Raw genomic sequence first — 20692 nt, 5'->3', positions numbered from 1 at the left:
AAGGGGAAGTTGGAGATCCACCCCCTCTCCCTTGCAGCTGTCATGGAAAGAACCACACCAGCTGCTCTCTGAGAGGGGAAAATGGGGGCATTCTGGTGGTCGGAGAGAGAGGAGACTAGAGAGGCCAGGATACGAGCCATCTTGAACCTCTTCCAGCCTTCTTCCTTCCCTCTCTGAACCCCCATTGCTAGACAGGTAAAAAAGCCCATCTAGCAAAAAATACAATGATCAGAGAACAAGGAGGTAAAGAGAGTCTCCACCGCTCCTTCCACCCTGCTGGCTTCAGCCCAGCAGGGCATTGGATACATGGAAGCCTCCATCTCACAAGGGCACAATCCATAGGATTCTGTTTTGCGAGGGCACAACCCATAGGATTGCATCCTAAAAGTCTATCAAAACAGAAAAAGATGCATAAACATCAACAATGAAGGATCCTGACGGACCTTCAAATGGAGAGCATTCCATAATTCCACAAAGAAGTCCCCATCTGTAACTTGCTCATCTAAATTCACATATTAATAGCATGGTAAGTGGGGTCTCTGGATCTGAATTTTCAGACAGATTCATAACTAATTTTGTTCAACTTTAATTATGGATGGGTGGAAAAAGCAGTAGACTTTTTTTCTTGGCCCTATGGCAAATTGTTATCAGATTGTTACATGCAATACAGCTTTCTCTAGCAAGCATGTACAGTATAAACAGACTGATTTCACATGTCTAATGCATGTTTACTCAGAAGTAAGTCCTGCTAAGTTCAGCAGGACCTACTCTCTATTAGGTGGGTTTAGAATTGTAGCCCTAAAGAAACAAAAGCAAAATATTCTATATCATAATAGGATTGTAGGGTTGGAAGTGTCCTGAAGATGATTTAGTCGGTTATAAAACTCAAATGTGTTGGAGGAGTCAACTCCTTATCCAGTAGAAGCCCTGGGGCAATATCTATAATTGACCATTGCAAGGGACGGAAAGAAACCAGGTTGGAGGAGAAAGAAATGGAGTATCCTAGAGGAGAACATGGCTGATTAACTGCAACACTTAATAGGAACACTCCACACTGCAAAATTCTGTTGAAAATTTAACTTACGTATATGTAACATCTAGCTGTGGCTTAAAATAGCAGCCATTACTTTGTCAGCTCCTTTGTCTATTGAGAACATTTGCTGCCTAGTCCTGAATATAATTTTACAATTTGCTGAAAATGTGGTACAGGTGATAAAGGCCAGGCCTCATAAGAGCCCCAACCTTATATTTGACATCTCTGATATTGCCCAAAATATTTTAGTCAACATGCCTCCACAATTTCTACTCAGTTATGATTAACATAACTGTTTAGTTTGGGTTAAAAGAAAAGTTTTTTAAAAAACACTGACAATCATATTGACGCATCACATGTCACTCTGAGTGACTAAAGTCTGTCCCTAGGTGGTGTCTAAGTGATCTTAGGACAGTGACATGTGACTGGCTGCTCTGGTGTGAGGTGGAAGGACTTCCATTGTCTTCATGCTCTCTGCATACACCCATTTTTCTGGTGACTACAGGAAGGATCTCCCATGTACTCACTAGTGATCCTTAAACATACTGTAGTGCTATGTTCAGTATATTATTAACTTCTCTGTGACTAATGAATGTTATTACAAAAAATGCCATGCAACTCTACAAAGACAACTCATGTGATGACAAAGGGAGTCTGAATGTGAGGATTTATACTCTTAACTTTTAACTCATAGTAAGTTGCAAAGAATCATTATAAGCAGAAGGTTCTATTAGACTGCCCCTACTAAATGATCCATCTGAGAACCAAAAATTATAAGTTTTATAACTTATGAATTAAAGCTCAGTTGTGGAACATGACTGCTCCACCTCTGTCCTAAACAAATTATATTCCATTAAGAGAATACACCACTAATTTTACTTAAACTGCCTTTCACATAATGTGTGTTCAGAATTTCAGCTTTGAAGATCCTGGTATAAAATGCTTAAGAACATAAGAAGTGCCCTGATGCTGGATCAGACCAAGGGTCCATCTAGTCTACCGCTCTGTTCACACAGTGGCCAACCAGCCATCGGCCAGGGACCAACAAGGCAGGACATGGTGCAACAGTACACTCACACCCATATTCCCCAGCAACTGGTGCACACAGGCTTACTGCTTCGAATGCTGGAGGTAGCACACAACCATCAGGTTGTAACCATTGATAGCCTTCTCCTCCAGGAATTCATCCAACCCCCTTTTAAAGCCATCCAAATTAGTGGCCATCACAACATCTTGTGGTAGTGAGTTCCATAATTTAACTATGCACTGTGTGAAGAAGTACTTCCTTTTATTTGTCCTGGATCTCCCACCAATCAGCTTCAAGGGATGACCCTGGGTTCTAGTATTTTGAGAGAGGGAGAAAAATGTACCCTATTCACATTCTCCATACTATGCATAATTTTGTACACCTCTATCATGTCTCCCCTTAGCCTCCTTTATTCCAACCTAAACAATCCCAGTTGTTGTAATCTTCCGTCATAGGGGAGATGCTCCAGCCCCTTAATCATTTTAGTTGCCCTTTTCTGCACTTTTCCCACCTCTATGATTTTAAGTGTGACCAGAACTGTACACAGTATTCTAAGTGTGGTCGCACCATAGATTTGTATAAAGGTAGTATGATACTGGCTGTTTTATTCTCAATTCCTTTTCTTATAATGCCTAACATGGAGTTTGCTTTCTTAACAGCGGCCACATACTGGGTTGACATTTTCATCAAGTTGTTCACCACAACCCCAAGATCTTTTTCTTGTTTGGTCACTGCCAGCTCAGATCCCATTAGATTATACTTGAAGTTAGGTTTCTTTGCCGCAACATGCATCACCTTACACTTGCTTACATTGAACCGCATCTGCCATTTGGATGCCCGCTCTCCCAGCTTGGAGAGATCCCTTTGGAGCTCTTCACAACCCTTTTGTGTTTTAACAACCTTAAATAATTTGGTTTCATTAGCAAATTTGTCCACTTCACTGCTCACTTCTAATTCCAGACAAGTTGAAAAGAATTGGTCCCAATACCAATCTCTGTGGGACCCCACTACTTACTTCCCTCCATCAGGAGAATTGACCATTTATTCCTACTCTCTACTTTCTGTTCTCCAACCACTTAATGATCCATAAAAGGACTTCTCCTCTTATTCCATGATTGCTAAGTTTGTTCAGGAGTCTTTGGTGAGGAACTTTATCAAAAGCCTTTTGGAAGTCCAAGTAAACAATGTGCACCAGATCACCGCTGTCTACATGTTTGTTGACACTCTCAAAGAATTCTAGTAGATTAGTGAGACAGGACTTGCCTTTGCAGAAGCCATGTTGATTGTTCTTCAGCAGGACCTGCCTTTCTATATGCTTACTAATTTTGTCTTTAATAATGCTTTAAAACAATTTACCTGGAACAGTTGTCAAGCTAACTGGCTTGTAATTTCTTGGATCCCCCCTGGATCCCTTTTTGAAAATTGGTGTTACATTGGCCATCTTCCAGTCCTGTGGTATAGAGGCTGAGCTTAGGGACATGTTGCATAATTTTGTGAGGAGGTCCACAATTTCATATTGGAGTTTTTTGAGAACTCTAGGATGGATACCATCTGGGCCTGGTGATTTATTTGCTTTCAATTTGTCAATAAGCTTGAGAACTTCATCTTTTGTCACCACTATTTGCTTCAGTTCCTCAGACTCCCTTCCTGAAATCATCAGTTCAAGCACAGGCATCTGTCCTGTATCTTCTGCAGTGAACACCGATGCAAACAATTTATTTATTTATTTGTTTATTACATTTTTATACCGCCCAATAGCTGAAGTTCTCTGGGTCGTTCACAAAAATTCTTTCTCTGCCTTATAAAATGCTAGCAAATGGATCAACTTTGTATAGGCTGGAACAGCCCTCAGTTTGATTCAGAGAAGCCTTGAAGCAAACATATGCAGCTATCAAAGTTGGGCACATTGTACTTACCTTGTCTGAGTGAAGCAATAACTGATGGTGCTCCTAGGCACATCCCTTACCATGGTGCACCCCTATAGTCCCCAGAGGAAGGGGTCTTTCCACTCCATTCCTTTGAGGGAGGGGGGTTCCCCATAGCAGGGGGGAGCTGAATATCTCTGTTCCTGAGAACATTCTTTCCTGGCTTCAAGTTCAAACTATGTTTGCAAAGCTATGTGCTGGTTAGGGAAGTATGTCACCTACTGACTGAAGATCGTACAGCAGGCTTCAAACATGCAGACACATTTAAATTAAGTAATGCATTTTAAAAACAAAATAAGCCTGAGGTGCACATCATATGGTCCCTATGCCAAGTTTAAGGTGTCTTAAGTTTTACAGTCTTGCACTATGGCAGTTACAGACAGACAGACATCCTCTCATTATTATAGATTACATTTTAATACATTTTATTATAGATTACATTTTAAAGAATGTAAAGAATAAACCAACAAGCAGCAAGCTGAACCATACAAGGAATCATGTGTAATCTTAAACTAATTCATCCATCATACAAAAGTACATTAGCCACAGTTCAGTGATCCAATGTATATACCCAGCTATGTGTGAGTAGGAGTTGCCCCATTCTCTTCAGTGTTGAGGATTTTTTTGTGTATGATTGTGTGCACAAATTTACCAAGGATGGAAACACTTATGTATACTGAGGCCCAGTATTGGGCAAACTCGAAGGTTGATCCAAAAGTCGAAGTAAATCGCAACTACGAATATGCGCATTATCAGGTTAAAAACCTGGCGCTGCAACGAATGGGCGGCTGCGTCATGTGTCCTGAAATGGGAATCTGTGCATTTAGTAAAGTAGCTGTATAGACATCCCCCTGGATGGAAGTGTGGAAGTGGTTCTAGTTGGAACTGCACTCCCACTGAAAGGCTGAGTTCGCAGCTTGGGTTTTTTCCTGAATGTGGAATTGTCGATGGAAGCACAGGCCATGTTGATGGACAGGAATGACTTTTATCAACTTAAGCTGCTGCAATCTTATCTAGAGAAAGCAGATCTTGCAACAGCAATACATACTCTGGGTACAATCCAAACTGGAGTACTGTAATGTGGGGCTGCTTTTGAAGACTATTTGAAGCTTTAATTGGGGAGGAATGCAGATATCTAGTTGCTTGTGGGAAGAAGGCAAAGAACATCTAACACTTATTTTGTATGAGCTTGCACTGGTTGACAGTTCATTTCCTGGCTCAATTTAAAGTGCTGGTGGTTACCTTTAAACCTATATGAGCCTTCCAGGGGCCTAAAATTGGCCTCCGAGGCCCTGCTTGCTGGCCTGCCATCAAGTACTATTAGGTTGGCTGGCAGAGGACAAAGACTCTTTTTATGGAATTTCCTCGCAAGAGAGGGAAGTATTGCCCCTACACTGATATGGGTGTTGAAGGCTTATTTATTTCAAAATGCTTTAAAACTCTATTTATGTTTATGGTATTTAATTGCTGCTAGTTTTAACTGCTGATGCTAGGTGTGTTTTTTAAATTTAATGTCTTTTTTGCTGTCAGTTTATTTATATTATTTTATTTTCTCCTGCTGCAATAATATTTTTAGATATTGTTGTTATGGTTTATAATATATTATTATAGATTGCTTTAATATGTTGTGAGCCATTTTGAGGGGCATGTGAGTAACAGTTTGGCAATACGTATAATATTTATTTCACTTCATAAGGTGTGCCATTTCTGATTCTGGCAGAGAGGGCAAGCATCAGCAAGCATCAAAGATCTATTACAAAAAAGTAGTGAATTTGCTTATCATATTATTATTTTTTACACCATGTAAGTACTATAGCAATGTAATCAACAAAGGGCAACCTCCTCTTTAAGTAAATGGATCTCTTCTTTTGTCATGCACGCATACTTAGTACAAAACCCCATTTCAATTTAGTTGTTTAGAGCTGTGTAGGATCTGTGAGCTAGCAGGAAATAGTCCTCTGAAAAACTGGAGGTGTTACACTTCCCAAATGCACTGTGTGGTGTTAGACAAGAGTGTAGGCCTAGTACTGGGTACACGTAGTTTCCATGAAACTCACTGTGTCACCATGGCCAGTTGTTCTCCCAGTCCTCACAGGGTTGACTATGTGACTATGCCTTCTGGTGACTATGCCTTTTGATGTGGTCCCTACTGTCCACAAGTTTACATTAACTGGGTTTAAAGTGGCTCTTCAAGTCTAAGAATACAAGAAAGGCTGTAGGTCTTTTGCTGATCCTTCGACAAGAGAATGATGATACATCAACCAAAGTTATGACGGTGGAAGGCAGGCCACGCTCATATTTGCCAAGAGACGGAAGACTGTGACGTTCGCCACGTCGTGAGGAATCAATAGGTTATTCAGTTTATCCTGACTGTTGTTCTTAATTATTAGGGGCGCGATAGAGGAAGAGGAGGAGGAGGAAGAGAAAGGCAAAGCCAGCATTACCGTGACGAAAGAAGGAAAAGCCGGGCCAGGCCGAGACGCGGCCACCTCCGCAGCGCCCCCTCTGCCCGCTCTCCGTATCTTCGCTGAGCTGCTCCGGGATTCGGCCTCGGCCTGACTCCGAGGCTGGCGGGCTCCTCCTCCTCCTCCTCCTCTCGTGTCTCTGGCGTTCGCGTCTCTCGTCCCCCTCCCCACCTTCTGCCGGGAGGATCAAGATGGACGGGATGCGACGCCGTCTGGCGATGGACTGAGGGGGGTGGGGGAAGGACGCCAGAAAGCTGAAGCGGCAACAGCGGCGGCTGAGGGAGAAGTCTGGGGCGCCGCGGGGAGCGAGTCGCTCGGCCGGCGGGTGGAGAGGAAACAGAAAGCTGCGGCCCTCGCAGCGGCCTTGCCTGAACCGCCTGGCTGGGTCACCCTACGAGGCCTGCGGCTTGCAGTGAACGCGAGTGCCCCGGCGTGCCCGGGTAGGAGACGTGAAGAGAGCTGGGTTCGTGAGGCGATTCTAGGACGGCGCTGCCGGTGGTGGGTTGGATGTGTGTGCTGTGTGTTGGAGGGAGAACAGAGGAAGGGTGTGAGGAGAGAGAGTATAGATAGAGGCCACGCAAAGCCCAGGCGCGGCGGTGGTCGGTAGGCCCGGAAAAACTAGGATTTGGGGACGAAAGGGGGGGGGCGAGTGCTCTCGCTTGTCGGGCCCAGAGTGAGGTCCGGCCGGTCCGCAAGGGTGGGGAGTTGGGCCTGCTTCTATCTTGGCCTGCCAGGAGGAGAGGCGACCAGGTAGCCCTGAGGGGCTTATCAAGGCGACTCAGACCCCGTGTTTTAGGGCCTTACGGGTGAGGGAGCCTGTGCCGGTTAGCAATGCTTCCGTCCGTCCTTTGTGATTGAGAGAGAGAGAGAAGGGGGGTATTTTTGTGGCGGAGGAAGACACGCAGAAGTCTGTTAAACAAAACAAAAAACGGTCGTGGCTTATTTCCTAGCGTTGGTTGTATTTAATTTTACAGACAGTCGGCAAATGTTTAGATGAACCTACGTTACGGTTAGGTCATCGGCTCATGGAGCTGAGTCGTCGGACGGGCACTGGCTCTCCGGAGTCGTGGGTCATTCCCAGACTTGCTGGAGGTACTAGGGATTGAGTTTCGGGGCCCTCGGCATGCAAAGCATGTGCTCCACCACAATACTGCCCCCCCCCCCCCCCGTTTATGATTGTCTAGGGAGAGTATGTCAAATATATCTGTCGGCTGTGTGTTTGAATTGCATTTATTAAAGCTTGGAGTGAATTTCTTGCGAAGTGTGCATGTAAGCAACGCGGTGGCCTTTGAAAACCATATAGTATGGAGAAGTTTGTAATTTGTGGGAAATATATGTATGTTTAATATAGACAAGTTGCTATTATTTGGTTGCCTAGAGGGGTTTTTTAAGCATGCAGGAAGCTTTGTGTGATTTACTGAGGTCTCAAGCACACTTAGTTGGTAGTAAGTTCGATTGAAATCAGTGAGACTGATTTCCTATAAGATAGATAGATAAATATAGAATATGGTTTTATTTTATGCCATGAGGTTGGTATATGTACTTTTTTCTTGGAGTTTCTCCCTCTATGCTGTTAATGTTACCTTTTTAATCTCTAACTGATCACAAGTAAACACAGTAGCCAGACTTTGCCCAGCAAGCAGTTGTTTAATTGTAGATGAATCTTCCTCTTCCAAATATTTTACTGCCTCTGGAAACTCTGAGTAGTTATTCTTTTGCTATTTTTACAAATCGACTTCTGTAAGGATGAAAGGAATGTGTTAAAAGGGCATATTTACTTCAATAAACAGATTTAATGTTCAGAGCCAAGTAATGTTGGAACAGCAACAGAATCAAATTTACAAAATGTGATAATTGTTAGTACATTAAAGTTTTACAGCTGTAATCCTATGCAAACCTGAGAGTAAGTCCCATTAAAGTCGGTGGGTTTACTTCCGAGCAGACCTATCAAGGCTTGTGCTTTAAGATACCAGTTGAAGTAAGGACACATTTGGGCTCCTGATACACAAACAAATCCAGGGACTTCCAAGTTGGTAAACATTTCAAACATCACTTGGTTCAATTAATTATCATTGGGTTATTTTTATCCCAGTTTTTCATAATAAATTGACCTCAAAGTGGCTTAATACACAAGAAATGGGGGAAAATAACAATATGTTTTTAAACCACACTAGTAGTACAATATAATATCAACATTACACTAATAAAGTAATTCATATGAAAGAATTTCCAGGTCAACTAAACAAAAATTAATTCATATGAAAGAATTTCCAGGTCATTTAAGCAAAGACTAATAGTAATAATTAAATAAAATTTAAAACAAAATTCAGAACAGTATCAGTATTAGCATTAACTAATAGCTGTTCATTATCAACTAATAACTGTTCATCTTTAAAACCTATCAGCCCTAAAAGGACACTAAAACAGAACTTGAATGGCATAAATTGGTCAAGTCTCCAGCAACAACAATAAAATAAACACTAAAGTGAAGATATGCAAAGATGCAGTTTATTGAATGAAACAAACAAGAAGTAGCATGCAAAATTTATCTGCTAACCCCTGTCCAATAGAGTTTGAATATGGTAAATGTGGCTACCGTCCATCCCTTACATAGGCTGCCCTGTGTGCCTGAATCAGCAAACTGCAGAACTGAATACAGGTATTCCAAGATGAAGACATAAAGGATTAGACTGCATCCTAAAACACTTACTAAGAAGTAAACCTTTCTGAACTCCATAAAACTTATTTTTTAGTAAACATGAATTGGCTTGGGTTGCAGATGTGTCATAGTCCAAAAGAGTAATTAAAATCACAGTGCAACCATTGACTTCATTGCGATACCTGTCCATTCTAGAAATCCTTTTTACTTCAAATAACTATATATTAGAAGGGTGTTTTTTGTTGCTGTCTTAATTTTTCTTGACGACCATCTGACGTTAAAAAGCAAAATTGCCCACTTTGAAGAATTAAATATTTAATACTGTCTCAGCAATATTTAGTAAAGCAGCAGGAAGACTTCCTTCTGATGCTTTAACATTTTATTTTAATTCCAGTGTGGTCAGTATGCTTGAATATTTGTAGTGGGTCATTATTTTAGTACCTTACAACCTAAGGTTGCAAATGAAGACTAAGGCCACCATTGCTTCAATAGATGTTCCAGCTCTAAGAAAACTAGATGGTTATTTAGAAAGAGGATGTTAGTTCTTGAAATATTATTATTTTCATATTTATAACGCCCCATAGCCGAAGCTCTCTGGGTGGATTACAAAAGTTAGACTAGTGTTCTGTCTCGTCTTTCAATCTCCATTGTTTGCCTTATACACATGGTATAAATTACACAAAGTTCTTTCAGTAAATAAATGCAAAGGATTAGCTACAAGGACTGATGTACTATTTTAAAGATGTAACTTCTAGCATTTTGCTGGTATTGTCCTATGTTGTTAGAACTGCTGAATATCTTGGCATCATCAACGTAGAAGTTGTATGCACAGATGGAGTTGGGTCCTTCATTCTGCTGCCAGCAGAACACTGCTTACACAATGGGACTTCAGCAACTTCTCCTGTCCCCTGCAGTCCCCCCCCCCTCTTGCTATTGGGGGCAAAATATTTAATAGCAAGAGGGATATTTTAATGCAGTTTCTAGTTTTATGGGGTTGAAATTTCAAAGTCAAGAGCAGGACTCAGTAGAAATTCTGTTGGTTATGGACAGCACTTCATATGCTCAAGTTTTTCCCCTTCCCTATGACCAGCAGAAGCAAAATCAAATCAAATATTTTGCTAGGTCAACAAATACTTTGGGTGGTATCCAGTTAGTGTCCTTCTGCTGATAGAAGGCATATATATGCCAGCAGCATGGGGAAGGGGGTGGGTTTTGGCAACTTCTTTCTGCCCCCTCCAAATCCGCACTGGAGAGTTGGGGGATCTTTTGGAACAACGTAGAAGGTGCTGTGAAAAGTTGGGGGGATTCTGAAAATTGCCCCGCTCCTCTTGCTACTGGTGGATGCCTTCCATCAACAGAGAGCTGTCAGATGGATATGTTCAATTCTAATTTGTAGAATATATCTAGGCTGCAAGATTTATTCTACTTTTTGACAGTTATTTAGTGCCAAGTATACAATGCATTAATAATAAATATATAAAGTATTTTCTGATAAAGCTGGGAAGAATGAATAGATTAATTAACTACCCACTTCCTGATGAATTGCTATTTCTTTTCAGGTGAAGATTGCAAAAACCTGGGATCTTATTTGACTGGAAGACTTATTGTGTTCAAGTTATTCTGACTGGATTTTATATTTCAAAAAAAATTGGTTACTTTTTAATTTAAGAAAAGGCTACCCTTTAAAATCATGGCAGATGTGGACCCAGACACATTGCTCGAGTGGCTGCAGATGGGCCAAGGAGATGAAAGAGACATGCAACTTATTGCGCTTGAGCAGTTATGTATGCTGCTTTTGATGTCAGACAATGTGGATCGATGCTTTGAAACGTAAGTAAACTTTCATTTTGTTAATTTTATGCAGATGTGTATACTGACCGGTTTGGGAACACCATGAATCCATAACCAGAACATGACCTATGGTCAGTTATCGTTACACTGAGATCACTGCTTGCAATCCATTGACACCAGTGGTGATCCATAGAAGGGGTCAAAAAGAGCAGCTGTAATTCATTCTGATTGTACTCTGAGGTAGCAGGGGTCAGTAGTGATTCTACTGGAGGCAGCTGGAATGATTTCCTTAGGTGCATGCTGCTTTAGCATGCACTCAAATCCTCTGGTATAACAAAAGGACTTACATTACAGCTTTCACTGCCCTTCAAATAGATCAGTTGGGGGGTGGGGAATTAAAGGAGCAAAAACTAGGCAAGTCTGTTAAAAAAATCTGCTTTTCTTTTCAAGATCTGCAAAATACTGCTCCAAAGTATTTAAGATTGGCTTTTCAGATCACTTTATTTGCTAATATTGGAAATAATAGGTAGAGAGTTTCTATATCCTAAGTTTTAAAACATGTTTATATACTAGACAGAAAAATTGAATCGTCTTTAATTTTTTAAGATCTTTAAATTGTGTGCATTCCTGTTCAAGTTTTTTAACTGTTGATACATTAAAAGGAAACTGTGAAGATTTAATCGATCTCTTCAGTCTTTGAGACTAATGGGGATTTTTTTCCCCAAGATCTAGTAAGAACTGTTTTTTATGAGAAAAATATTGCTTTAAAAGTTTTTGTTCTGAGCAGTAAACTGGATTTTATTATGAGTTAGCAAAGCTTCCCAGTTTTAATGAAATGCATCTGCCAAGAGTAAGTAAACTCTTTGCTGTAAGCAGAGACACTAAGAAACCAACAACTTTAAGGAGAAATTGCAATATGAATGCCTTACCTGCTCTTTACAAAGTAGAGCATTTATGTCTGTATTAGTTCCAGCACCATGTTTTACATAAAGTCAAGGGAAGCAAAACATATTTGCTATTAACAGTATATTACTATGACGGAGAGCCTAAGAAACTACAAACCTTAAGGGAGAAATAGCAACATGTACATTATAGATTGTGCATTCTGGATTTATGGAATTAAATTTGTTTAAATCCAAATATTTTGGTTTATAGATTTGTCTGTAAAACTGCTTACCCATGGAAAGCATCTTACAGACAAAAAATGATATTCATTTTAGTCATTCTGACCTGTTAATAGTAGTTGACATTAGTCACCTTTCAGTGGCAGTGATTCAGGGAGCCTGATTATTAGTCATAGATTTGTACAAGAATAATAATACATGAGAGTTTAAAATGCTGTTTGTATGTTAATATAACTGATTTCAGCCATGATAATTTTACAAAATATGGTCAAATTTAATTAGAGTATCCTTGTATAATGTGCAGCTGGGTTTGCACACAATGACAACCCAGAATTCAACAACCCATGTGTTAAATAAACCATGGTTTAGTGTTATGTATAAACCAGGTCAGTAGTTGGTATGCTTTCAAAAGGCAAAAGGGTTATTTAACTCTCTTTTCCTGTTTGTAGAAAATTCTCTGCCCACCAAAGCTACTATGATCTTAGGCAAAATAGGAGCACTCTAAACCCTGGGAGTCATTAACTTGAGAAGTTCAGAAGACCTGGACCTAATATTTTAATACCATGTTTATCTTGTGGGCCATATCATGACCTGGACTACTGCTACCTATTTTGCTAGGGTGACCATATGAAAAGGAGGACAGGGCTCCTGTATCTTTAACAGTAATGTAGAAAAGGGAATTTCAGCAGGTGTCAATTGAAGAGGGTGAAATTCACTCTTCATCACAACAGTTAAAGCTGCAGAAGCCCTGCCCTCTTTTGTATCTGGCCACTAGGCCCTGCCCTCTTTTGTATCTGGCCACTCTACTATAGCTAGTGTAGCTTTAACTGTTGTGATGAAGAGGGAATTTCACCTTCTTTAATTGACATCTGCTGAAATTCCTTTTTCTACAATACTGTTAAAGATACAGGAGCCCTGTCCTCCTTTTCATATGGTCACCCTAAATGCACAAGAAAGTTAATTCAGAGTTATTCAATACTGCAGCCACTGTAGCCCTGCAGTTTCCGATGCTTCATGTCTTTAGATGAGTGCTGCTTTTTATGTTCCAGAACAGTTCTGCTGCCGCATGTTCCCCCCCCCGAAAGTTTTTAGTTTATCTGCCATGTAGTATTTCCTTATCCGACTTAGTCTTTGCTCCATTTTTACTTTTTTATTGCTGCTTCTGTATTTTATGGCATTTTTTTTTATTAATAGTATGTTTTTAGTGTGTATGTTGTAAGTTGTCTTGACTGCCTCCTTCTGACAGATGTGGAATAAATAAATAATGTCAAATAAATAACATCAATAAGCAGTACAAATATGAATATGCGTCTCTGCAAAGTGGAAACTAACATAAGAAATTCCACTTTTCCTTTTAAGATCTGCAAAATACTGCTCCAAAGTATTTAAGATTGGCTTTTCAAATCACTTCCTTTTAACAAACTTAACTTAGTAGAGTCTTATTTGCTGAAAGCGGATCTGTGTCTTGACTAAGCAGGAGTTGCCAAATAGTTCAGTTGTTAGCAGAAATAAATTTTATTTTCAAATATTGGAAATGATAGGTAGAGAGTGCTGCTGTTGCTCAGCATTCAGATGAATCTAACTTTTAAATTGTGCCCTTGCCTTCCTTCCTCCCTGGTCTAAATTTTGATTGTAAGTTCCTCAGGGGAGGGGACTTGTATTTTGGGCCTTTAGGTTTATATAAGTTTGTTGACTTAAATACATTTTTCTTTCATTACTATGTAAAGTGCTGTTTACACTGATGGTGTCATATAAATAAATGTTTTGTTTTCTGCAGTTTCAAAATGTTTATGAATGAAACTTTCAGTGGCGTCGGGCCACTTCTCATAATCTGTGCAATAAACAATTTGAGGTGTACTAGCTCTCCCAGGCCAGTTGGTTCCAGGCAGCTTGTGAACATTCTGTGTGTTGGCTTATGACAATATGGTGCGGACTCTCCAAATTGTGAGCCAGCCTACACAGAAAATCTCTATGTGGAGAAGCTTCCCTGTGGAGGAGGTTACAAGCACTCTTCCCATGAAAGCTATGTTGTGTGAAATAACCTTTAAAATGACAATGTCAGTGAAATGTTTTGCTGGTTAATTTCATCATTCTAAATATGGTGGATCTTCCTTCATGCAATATTGCACTAGTAATTTAGGTGTTTTTTCTACCTATTTGAATTCTAATGCATCTAACACAAAGAAACTTCCATTTCATAACAAAATGTAAAGCGTTTCTCTATATAATTAACATAATTTTTCAAGTTCTACCCATTTTTAAAGATAAGAGTTTTGGATAAGGCTGAGTAGAAAATATAGTTGTTCTCTCCACAGGTAGCTCATTAAGGTAGAAATAATTTGAAAAAGTCACCATCTGATTATAGAATGTAGAATAGAAACAAGTAGTTGGAACCTCATGTACTGCAATAGGTAATCTGTTCAGTGTTCTACCAATCTAGGAAGGAATGCTGAGAACTAGAATTTTGTTTCTATTCACCAATATTAGCTGGATGCAAAGCTGTTCCTGCAAGACTCATATTCCCCACACCCCAATTCATTTCCAGCTATTCCCTCTTTCTCCTTCAGTCCCCTGTTGCACATACCATTGTATTCCAGAGGGTCCTCCAACTCTCAGGAGCATTTTATTTTGGTTTGGAATGGGGGAGGACAGAACAGTATCTGTAATCCCTGGAATGCAGTTTGTAATCCACTCACTTTGTCTAGATGTTAATCTAGGGACATGTAGATATGAGAAATAATGTACCATGGAAAATGAATATGCTAATGATTAATCGTTGTCTTGTTGCAGATGCCCCCCTCGTACGTTTTTGCCAGCACTGTGCAAAATTTTTCTTGATGAAAGTGCTCCTGACAATGTATTGGAAGTAACAGCTCGTGCCATAACTTATTATTTGGACGTATCAGCAGAATGCACCCGACGGATTGTGGGAGTAGATGGTGCTATCAAAGCACTTTGTAATCGTTTAGTAGTAGTTGAACTTAACAACAGAACTAGCAGAGACTTGGCTGAGCAGTGTGTAAAGGTATGTTGTATGTATTTTTCTTTGTTACAAAACAGAAGTTTCGTTAAGATAATTTATGCTACAGTGATGGTATACTTAAAAGACCAGGATTTAGTTTTAAAATACAGGATACATGCATCTGTACATCGTGTACATCATGCTTTTGAGCATCTGCAGTTGATTACTTGAAATTGTTTAGGTCAGGACATAGGGCCTAGTTAGACATGATATACGAGATCCATGAATTGAATCACCTGTATTTCTTTAAGCGTTAATAGCTATAGAGATGAAGAAAGATGTCTTTACACCCCCACGCAAATGGACCAGTTCGCACGTAACCAGAGTTGTCATAGCTGAGCAGGAGTAAGCAACAGCATTACCTCCTTAATATTTGTTGCTTCTGCTTTCAATCAACAGCCCAGGAATCATTGTTACATGAGAACTGGGTCACATTCTCCAGTTCCTGTATGTTTTACCTTAAAGGGCAAATAGCACCCATGGGGGAAGGGTTAATTTTAAAAATGGCATGCAGGGGCACAAATGTTACACACACACTCACCCCACCTGCCCTGTTCAGTGGTCTCAATCCAATCAGGCATCCACAACTGCTATTTAAAAAACAGCAATAGAGATACATCATAATTATGGATTTTGTGGATAATGCCCAGTTTGGTACTTAGATGGATTTATCAAGTATTTAGATGGTCTTATTAGTCTCAAGATTCAAATATCTATGTCAGATTTAGAAACACTTGCAATGCCTACTGGGTGTGAATAAGATATGTTAAATCTCGTACGTCTTCTCCAGTTACCTTAAGCATGCATTCATTGATTTCCAGAAATAAATTGCTTGTGTTAATCTAACTAGATTTCACAGTAGTTCTAAAATGTACTCACAAATTGGTCACATAACCACCGGAGATAACCAGTGGTTTGCAGAGTTGTTTTATGCACAATTGTTGGTTATTGTGTCGTTTGGCAGGCTCCGTTGACTATTTCCTCTGCCAACAGTTGTGAGGCAAGAGTGACAGAAACCCTGGCCGCTCTAGCCCAGCTGGGCTCCATCGGCAGTGGAAATAATCCCATGCCAGTAAGCACTGGGGGAGTCCTGATCGTGCTGTGGGAGAAACCCATCCACCAATATGGGGATGTGTGTAAGGATCCGAGCTGCTGCTGTGACGAGCAGCACGGATTCTTTCATGTCCCATTCCCATTCATGAGAACAGAAGGGCAATCCTTTGCTGAGGCAGGAGGGATGCAGGGGAATCGGACGCACAAGCATCCGTCTGCCTCAGCAAAGGATTGCCCTTCTGTTATCATGAATAGGGACAGGATGCAGTGTGGAGGAATCCATGCTGCTCATCGCAGCAGCAGCTCAGATCTTGCGCGCCCTTCCATCGCTGTCTTTTCCATAGCAATGGCAGTGGGCGCTGTTGTTGCAGCTGCCCTGTCACGTTTGCTGTGGAGATGAGAGCGAAGGACGCATCGGCACGAAGAGAACTTCTCTACTGAGAGGGCATCATTTGTCTTGGCAGTGCCTCTCATCCCCATCTAGTTTTGAGGCAGAGAGCAGGGAGACTTCCCTGTTGCTATGGTCCTGATGGGGAAGGATGCGTTGGAACTGAGCCATGTGAACCCCTGTGAGGGATGACATCACTTGGTGGTGATGCAACCTTCGCTGGAGGCTGGGTCGCATGCCCTGACCACAAGGAGACGGTTCTGAAGCCCCTTGCTTCTGTGGCAGGGATGGCACATGTTTCTCCGGGCTGCCGCCACAGCACCAAGCAACGTCCCCATCACCTGTCCCTCCACGCCTGGCACGTTGCTTCCCATCACAGAGGAGGCACAGCACGCCCATAGTCGAGCAACGGCTGCGGCAGCAGAGGAGTCCCACCTCTTGTCAAGAGGAGAGATGGCTCCGCCGGGGCTTCTTTCTCCTGCGACAGCCACTGTGAAAGATGAGCCGCAGAGGTTGATAGGAGGTTGGATTCTTCTGCCGTTGCGGCCGCAGCTCAACAACAGGTGCGCTGTGTCTCTGTGCTTTACATCTCTCCTTCCTCCTCCGCTCCTCTTCACAGCCATGGAGTGGAAATAGTGCACTGCATGGAGCAGCACTTCCGTGACTCTCAAAGACGCCCTGGAAATAGCTATCCATGGAGTGGACTATTTACACTCCGTGGACTAAAGTGTCATCCAAATGCATCCATTGTCTTGGATGGTCTGTCTACTAAAGGTGTTTTTAGAATATAGTGTTCATAAAAGCTTTTTTTATCCTGTTATTTTATCTTATTTAATTGTAATTTCTTTAGTATAATAGCTCCTATTTAGCTTTATTGTCAGTTATCTTCCATCTGTTCTGTGCACAGGCATGTATGTAATTTTGTGTCCTGCTGTGCTATTAGACAACCCAGCAGGATTTCGTATGACCAAAAGTATATGTAAAATTGATTGGATAATATTTTTAAATAAAAAAGACATTGGGCGACTGGAGCAAAGAACATATTTTTTGTTTTGTTATAATTCCACTTTCATTCTAGGTATTGGAACTCATCTGTACCCGCGAATCAGGGGCTGTGTTTGAAGCTGGGGGTTTGAACTGTGTGTTGACATTTATTCGTGACAGTGGGCACCTGGTTCATAAAGATACTTTACATTCTGCTATGGCTGTAGTATCCAGACTCTGTGGGAAAATGGAACCTCAGGACTCCTCTTTAGAGATATGTGTTGAATCCCTCTCAAGTCTGTTAAAGCATGAAGACCATCAGGTAAATAATTCAGAATCACTGTAGCATATAACTATAGTTGACATATTTGTATGTATCTTGACATTTCTGTAACAATACAGTGGAGCGCCTTATTTCGAATTTCCAGTGTTAAGCTACTGTAAGTGAACATTTATATTATTAGGATTTAAAAAAATTAAGCAAAAGTATCACAAAATACTTGCTTTGAATATTTTTGGTATGAAGAAATGTTGGCAGTGTTAACACACTAGGGTTTTCTGTGGTGAAGTATTGAAGAGAAGGATTTGCCTGAAATTCTGTATTCTTGGTTAGCTGTCCTAAATGGTTGTGTAGATGATTTCTTTTAAAATGGTTGCCTAGCAGATGTTGGTCTGGATACTTTGTTTTAAGTATATTTGTTTCCCCTAGGTTTCAGATGGTGCACTGCGGTGTTTTGCTTCCCTAGCTGATCGATTTACACGTCGTGGAGTTGACCCAGCACCTCTAGCCAAGCATGGACTAACTGAGGAGCTCTTATCTCGAATGGCTGCAGCAGGTGGCACAGCTTCAGGACCATCTTCAGCATGCAAGCCTGGACGGAGCAGCACAGGGGCACCATCTGCAACTGCAGACTCTAAATTGAGTAATCAGGTGTCAACTATTGTAAGCCTGTTATCAACACTCTGCAGAGGTTCTCCAGTAGTAACACATGTAAGAATCTATTTGAATATTGTTCACTAATTAATATTTAACATTAACGTGTAATTTTGTAGCATGTCTTATATGGCCACATTCTACGTTCACTTATTTTTCTATGTTCTAAATAATAATAACAGTAAAAACAATAGTAATATTTTTTTTAAAAAAAAAATTGGTGCGATAAACTGTCTTATAATTTCACTTTTTAAAATCCTTAAAATATTATTGTTTAAAATCCAGCTTTTAATGTCCTTTCTCATTGGACATGTAAGAATTTCTTAGAATACTATAAAATCCTAATTTTTAAGCCTGTACTTTGTGGCTTGTGTTGTATGGCCACATTTTATATTTCTGTATTCTATCTTCTAAATAATAGATTTTTTTAAAAAAAAAATTGGTGCTATAAACCTTGTAATTTCATATTTTAAAATACTTAGTATATTAGCTATTACGATTACAGTACATTTGCCATTTACTTAGATTTGTTTAACGTATGGAGATGTAATCCCTTTCTCATTGGATTTTCTAAAGTCCTGTATATTTTTATTGTTCAGACTTTTAATTATTTCCAGGATCTCCTAAGATCTGAGCTTCCAGATTCTATAGAAAGTGCATTGCAGGGTGATGAAAGATGTGTACTTGATACCATGCGTTTGGTAGATCTTCTTTTGGTGCTACTGTTTGAAGGACGGAAAGCCTTGCCAAAGTCTAGCGCTGGATCAACAGGCAGAATCCCAGGATTGCGTAGACTGGATAGTACCGGGGAGCGTTCCCATCGGCAGCTGATAGATTGCATCCGCAGCAAAGATACTGATGCCCTAATAGATGCTATTGACACAGGAGGTAGGCAGAAGATCTTCGTTTGACATAGTAACTTTTAATTGCTTTCTTTGTCACTTCAATGACACTCTAGCGTACTTTCTCCATCTCTTTTCCCCCACTGCAACACTCCTTGCCACCCAGCCCTTGGAGCAGGTTTTGGGGGTATGGGTAGGGATTTTCCCTGGTCCTGGTTCTGCTAACAGAAGCATTCCATCAGTGGAATGATAGCATTGGATTCAACCTTCAACATTTGTTTCTCTGCATTTCCCCTAAACCATTTGACAATCCAGACTCTGTATGAAATGACCTTATGTCTTAGTTGAAAAAGATTTTAGTGGTTTGTTTTATCTACATGGTGGAATGCTGGGACGTATCTTTTGTTTTTATTATATCTGTTGTAATTGCATTGCAAATTCAGAATAGCATTTTTTTTCTTTCCAGCTTTTGAAGTAAATTTTATGGATGATGTAGGACAAACTCTCTTAAATTGGGCCTCAGCTTTTGGAACTCAGGAAATGGTAAGCAAGAAAAAGAATAATGTATTTGTTTTTCTGCGTAAAGGAAAATGTACAAATAAAAATGAATTGTTCCTCTGTAAACAGGTTGAATTCCTCTGTGAACGAGGTGCAGATGTTAATAGAGGTCAAAGATCATCATCCTTACATTATGCAGCGTGTTTTGGAAGACCTCAAGTAGCAAAGGTCATTTTTAAAAATATTAATCATCTGCTCTATATTTTGTCTTTTATAATAAAAAATATAAACAAATTAACCTAGGTGCGATCAACCAAAATAAGTAAGGTGTTGTTTTTTTTAAAAAAAAAATTCTGTCCCACTCTAGCAAACCATGTTTAGTGAGGAAGAAGGGGTGTGAAGGTGACGCCTTAATACTGTTAATAGATACATTTGAATTTGGCATGAGTAGTACCAACTGTTCTGCAATGTACAAATAAGATAATAAAACCATAAGAGCAATGCTGGATCAGCCCAAGAGTCCATCGAGTCCAGCACTCGGTTCACACAGTGGCCAAACAGCTGTTGATGAGGGACCCACAAGCAGGACACTATGCCATAGCACCCTCCCACCCATGTTCCCCAGCAAGTGGGGTAAACAGGCTTACTGCCTCTAGTACTGTAGCTTGTATTTAATTCATAGAAGGTAGTTGTAATGCTAAATTATTTGGGCCAAGGTAGCATGTTACTATGTGTAGACCGTTCTGTCACATTTATATATACAGCTCACAAAGCTAGTTTCCTGTGACATGTGAAAAAGCAAACTGTGGTTTGTGCAATTCTCTTCAAAACAGGGTTGATTCTGGTTTGGAGCAGTCACTGAAATCACAGTTTGCTGTGTTGGACATAATAGGAAACTGATTTTATTCAAACAGGAAGAAAGAAATTATGCCTTGTGAGAGAAAAAG

General features: G+C 40.4%; 1 protein-coding gene across 9 annotated transcripts in view; it reads left to right on the top strand.

Moving 5' to 3' along the window:
• HECTD1 (HECT domain E3 ubiquitin protein ligase 1) overlaps window positions 1-20692 on the top strand; it is a 79808-nt gene that overhangs the window by 1522 nt on the left and 57594 nt on the right. For 6 of the 9 annotated variants that reach the window (XM_063117777.1, XM_063117782.1, XM_063117773.1 and 3 more), the window contains exons 2-8: window positions 10669-10939; window positions 14815-15049; window positions 17566-17793; window positions 18181-18462; window positions 19005-19293; window positions 19714-19790; window positions 19875-19973. In XM_063117777.1, the coding sequence (XP_062973847.1) occupies window positions 10800-10939; window positions 14815-15049; window positions 17566-17793; window positions 18181-18462; window positions 19005-19293; window positions 19714-19790; window positions 19875-19973 (1350 nt within the window). In that variant the 5' untranslated portion in view covers window positions 10669-10799. The remainder of the gene's footprint in view (window positions 1-10668; window positions 10940-14814; window positions 15050-17565; window positions 17794-18180; window positions 18463-19004; window positions 19294-19713; window positions 19791-19874; window positions 19974-20692) is intronic. The other 3 variants (XM_063117774.1, XM_063117781.1, XM_063117776.1) reach the window with 1 other exon arrangement.

The sequence above is a fragment of the Elgaria multicarinata genome, chromosome 2 (assembly GCF_023053635.1).
Source record: "Elgaria multicarinata webbii isolate HBS135686 ecotype San Diego chromosome 2, rElgMul1.1.pri, whole genome shotgun sequence".
NCBI lineage: Eukaryota > Metazoa > Chordata > Lepidosauria > Squamata > Anguidae > Elgaria > Elgaria multicarinata.
Note: the sequence above shows the minus strand (reverse complement) of the source record. Positions and strands in the feature narration are given on the sequence as shown.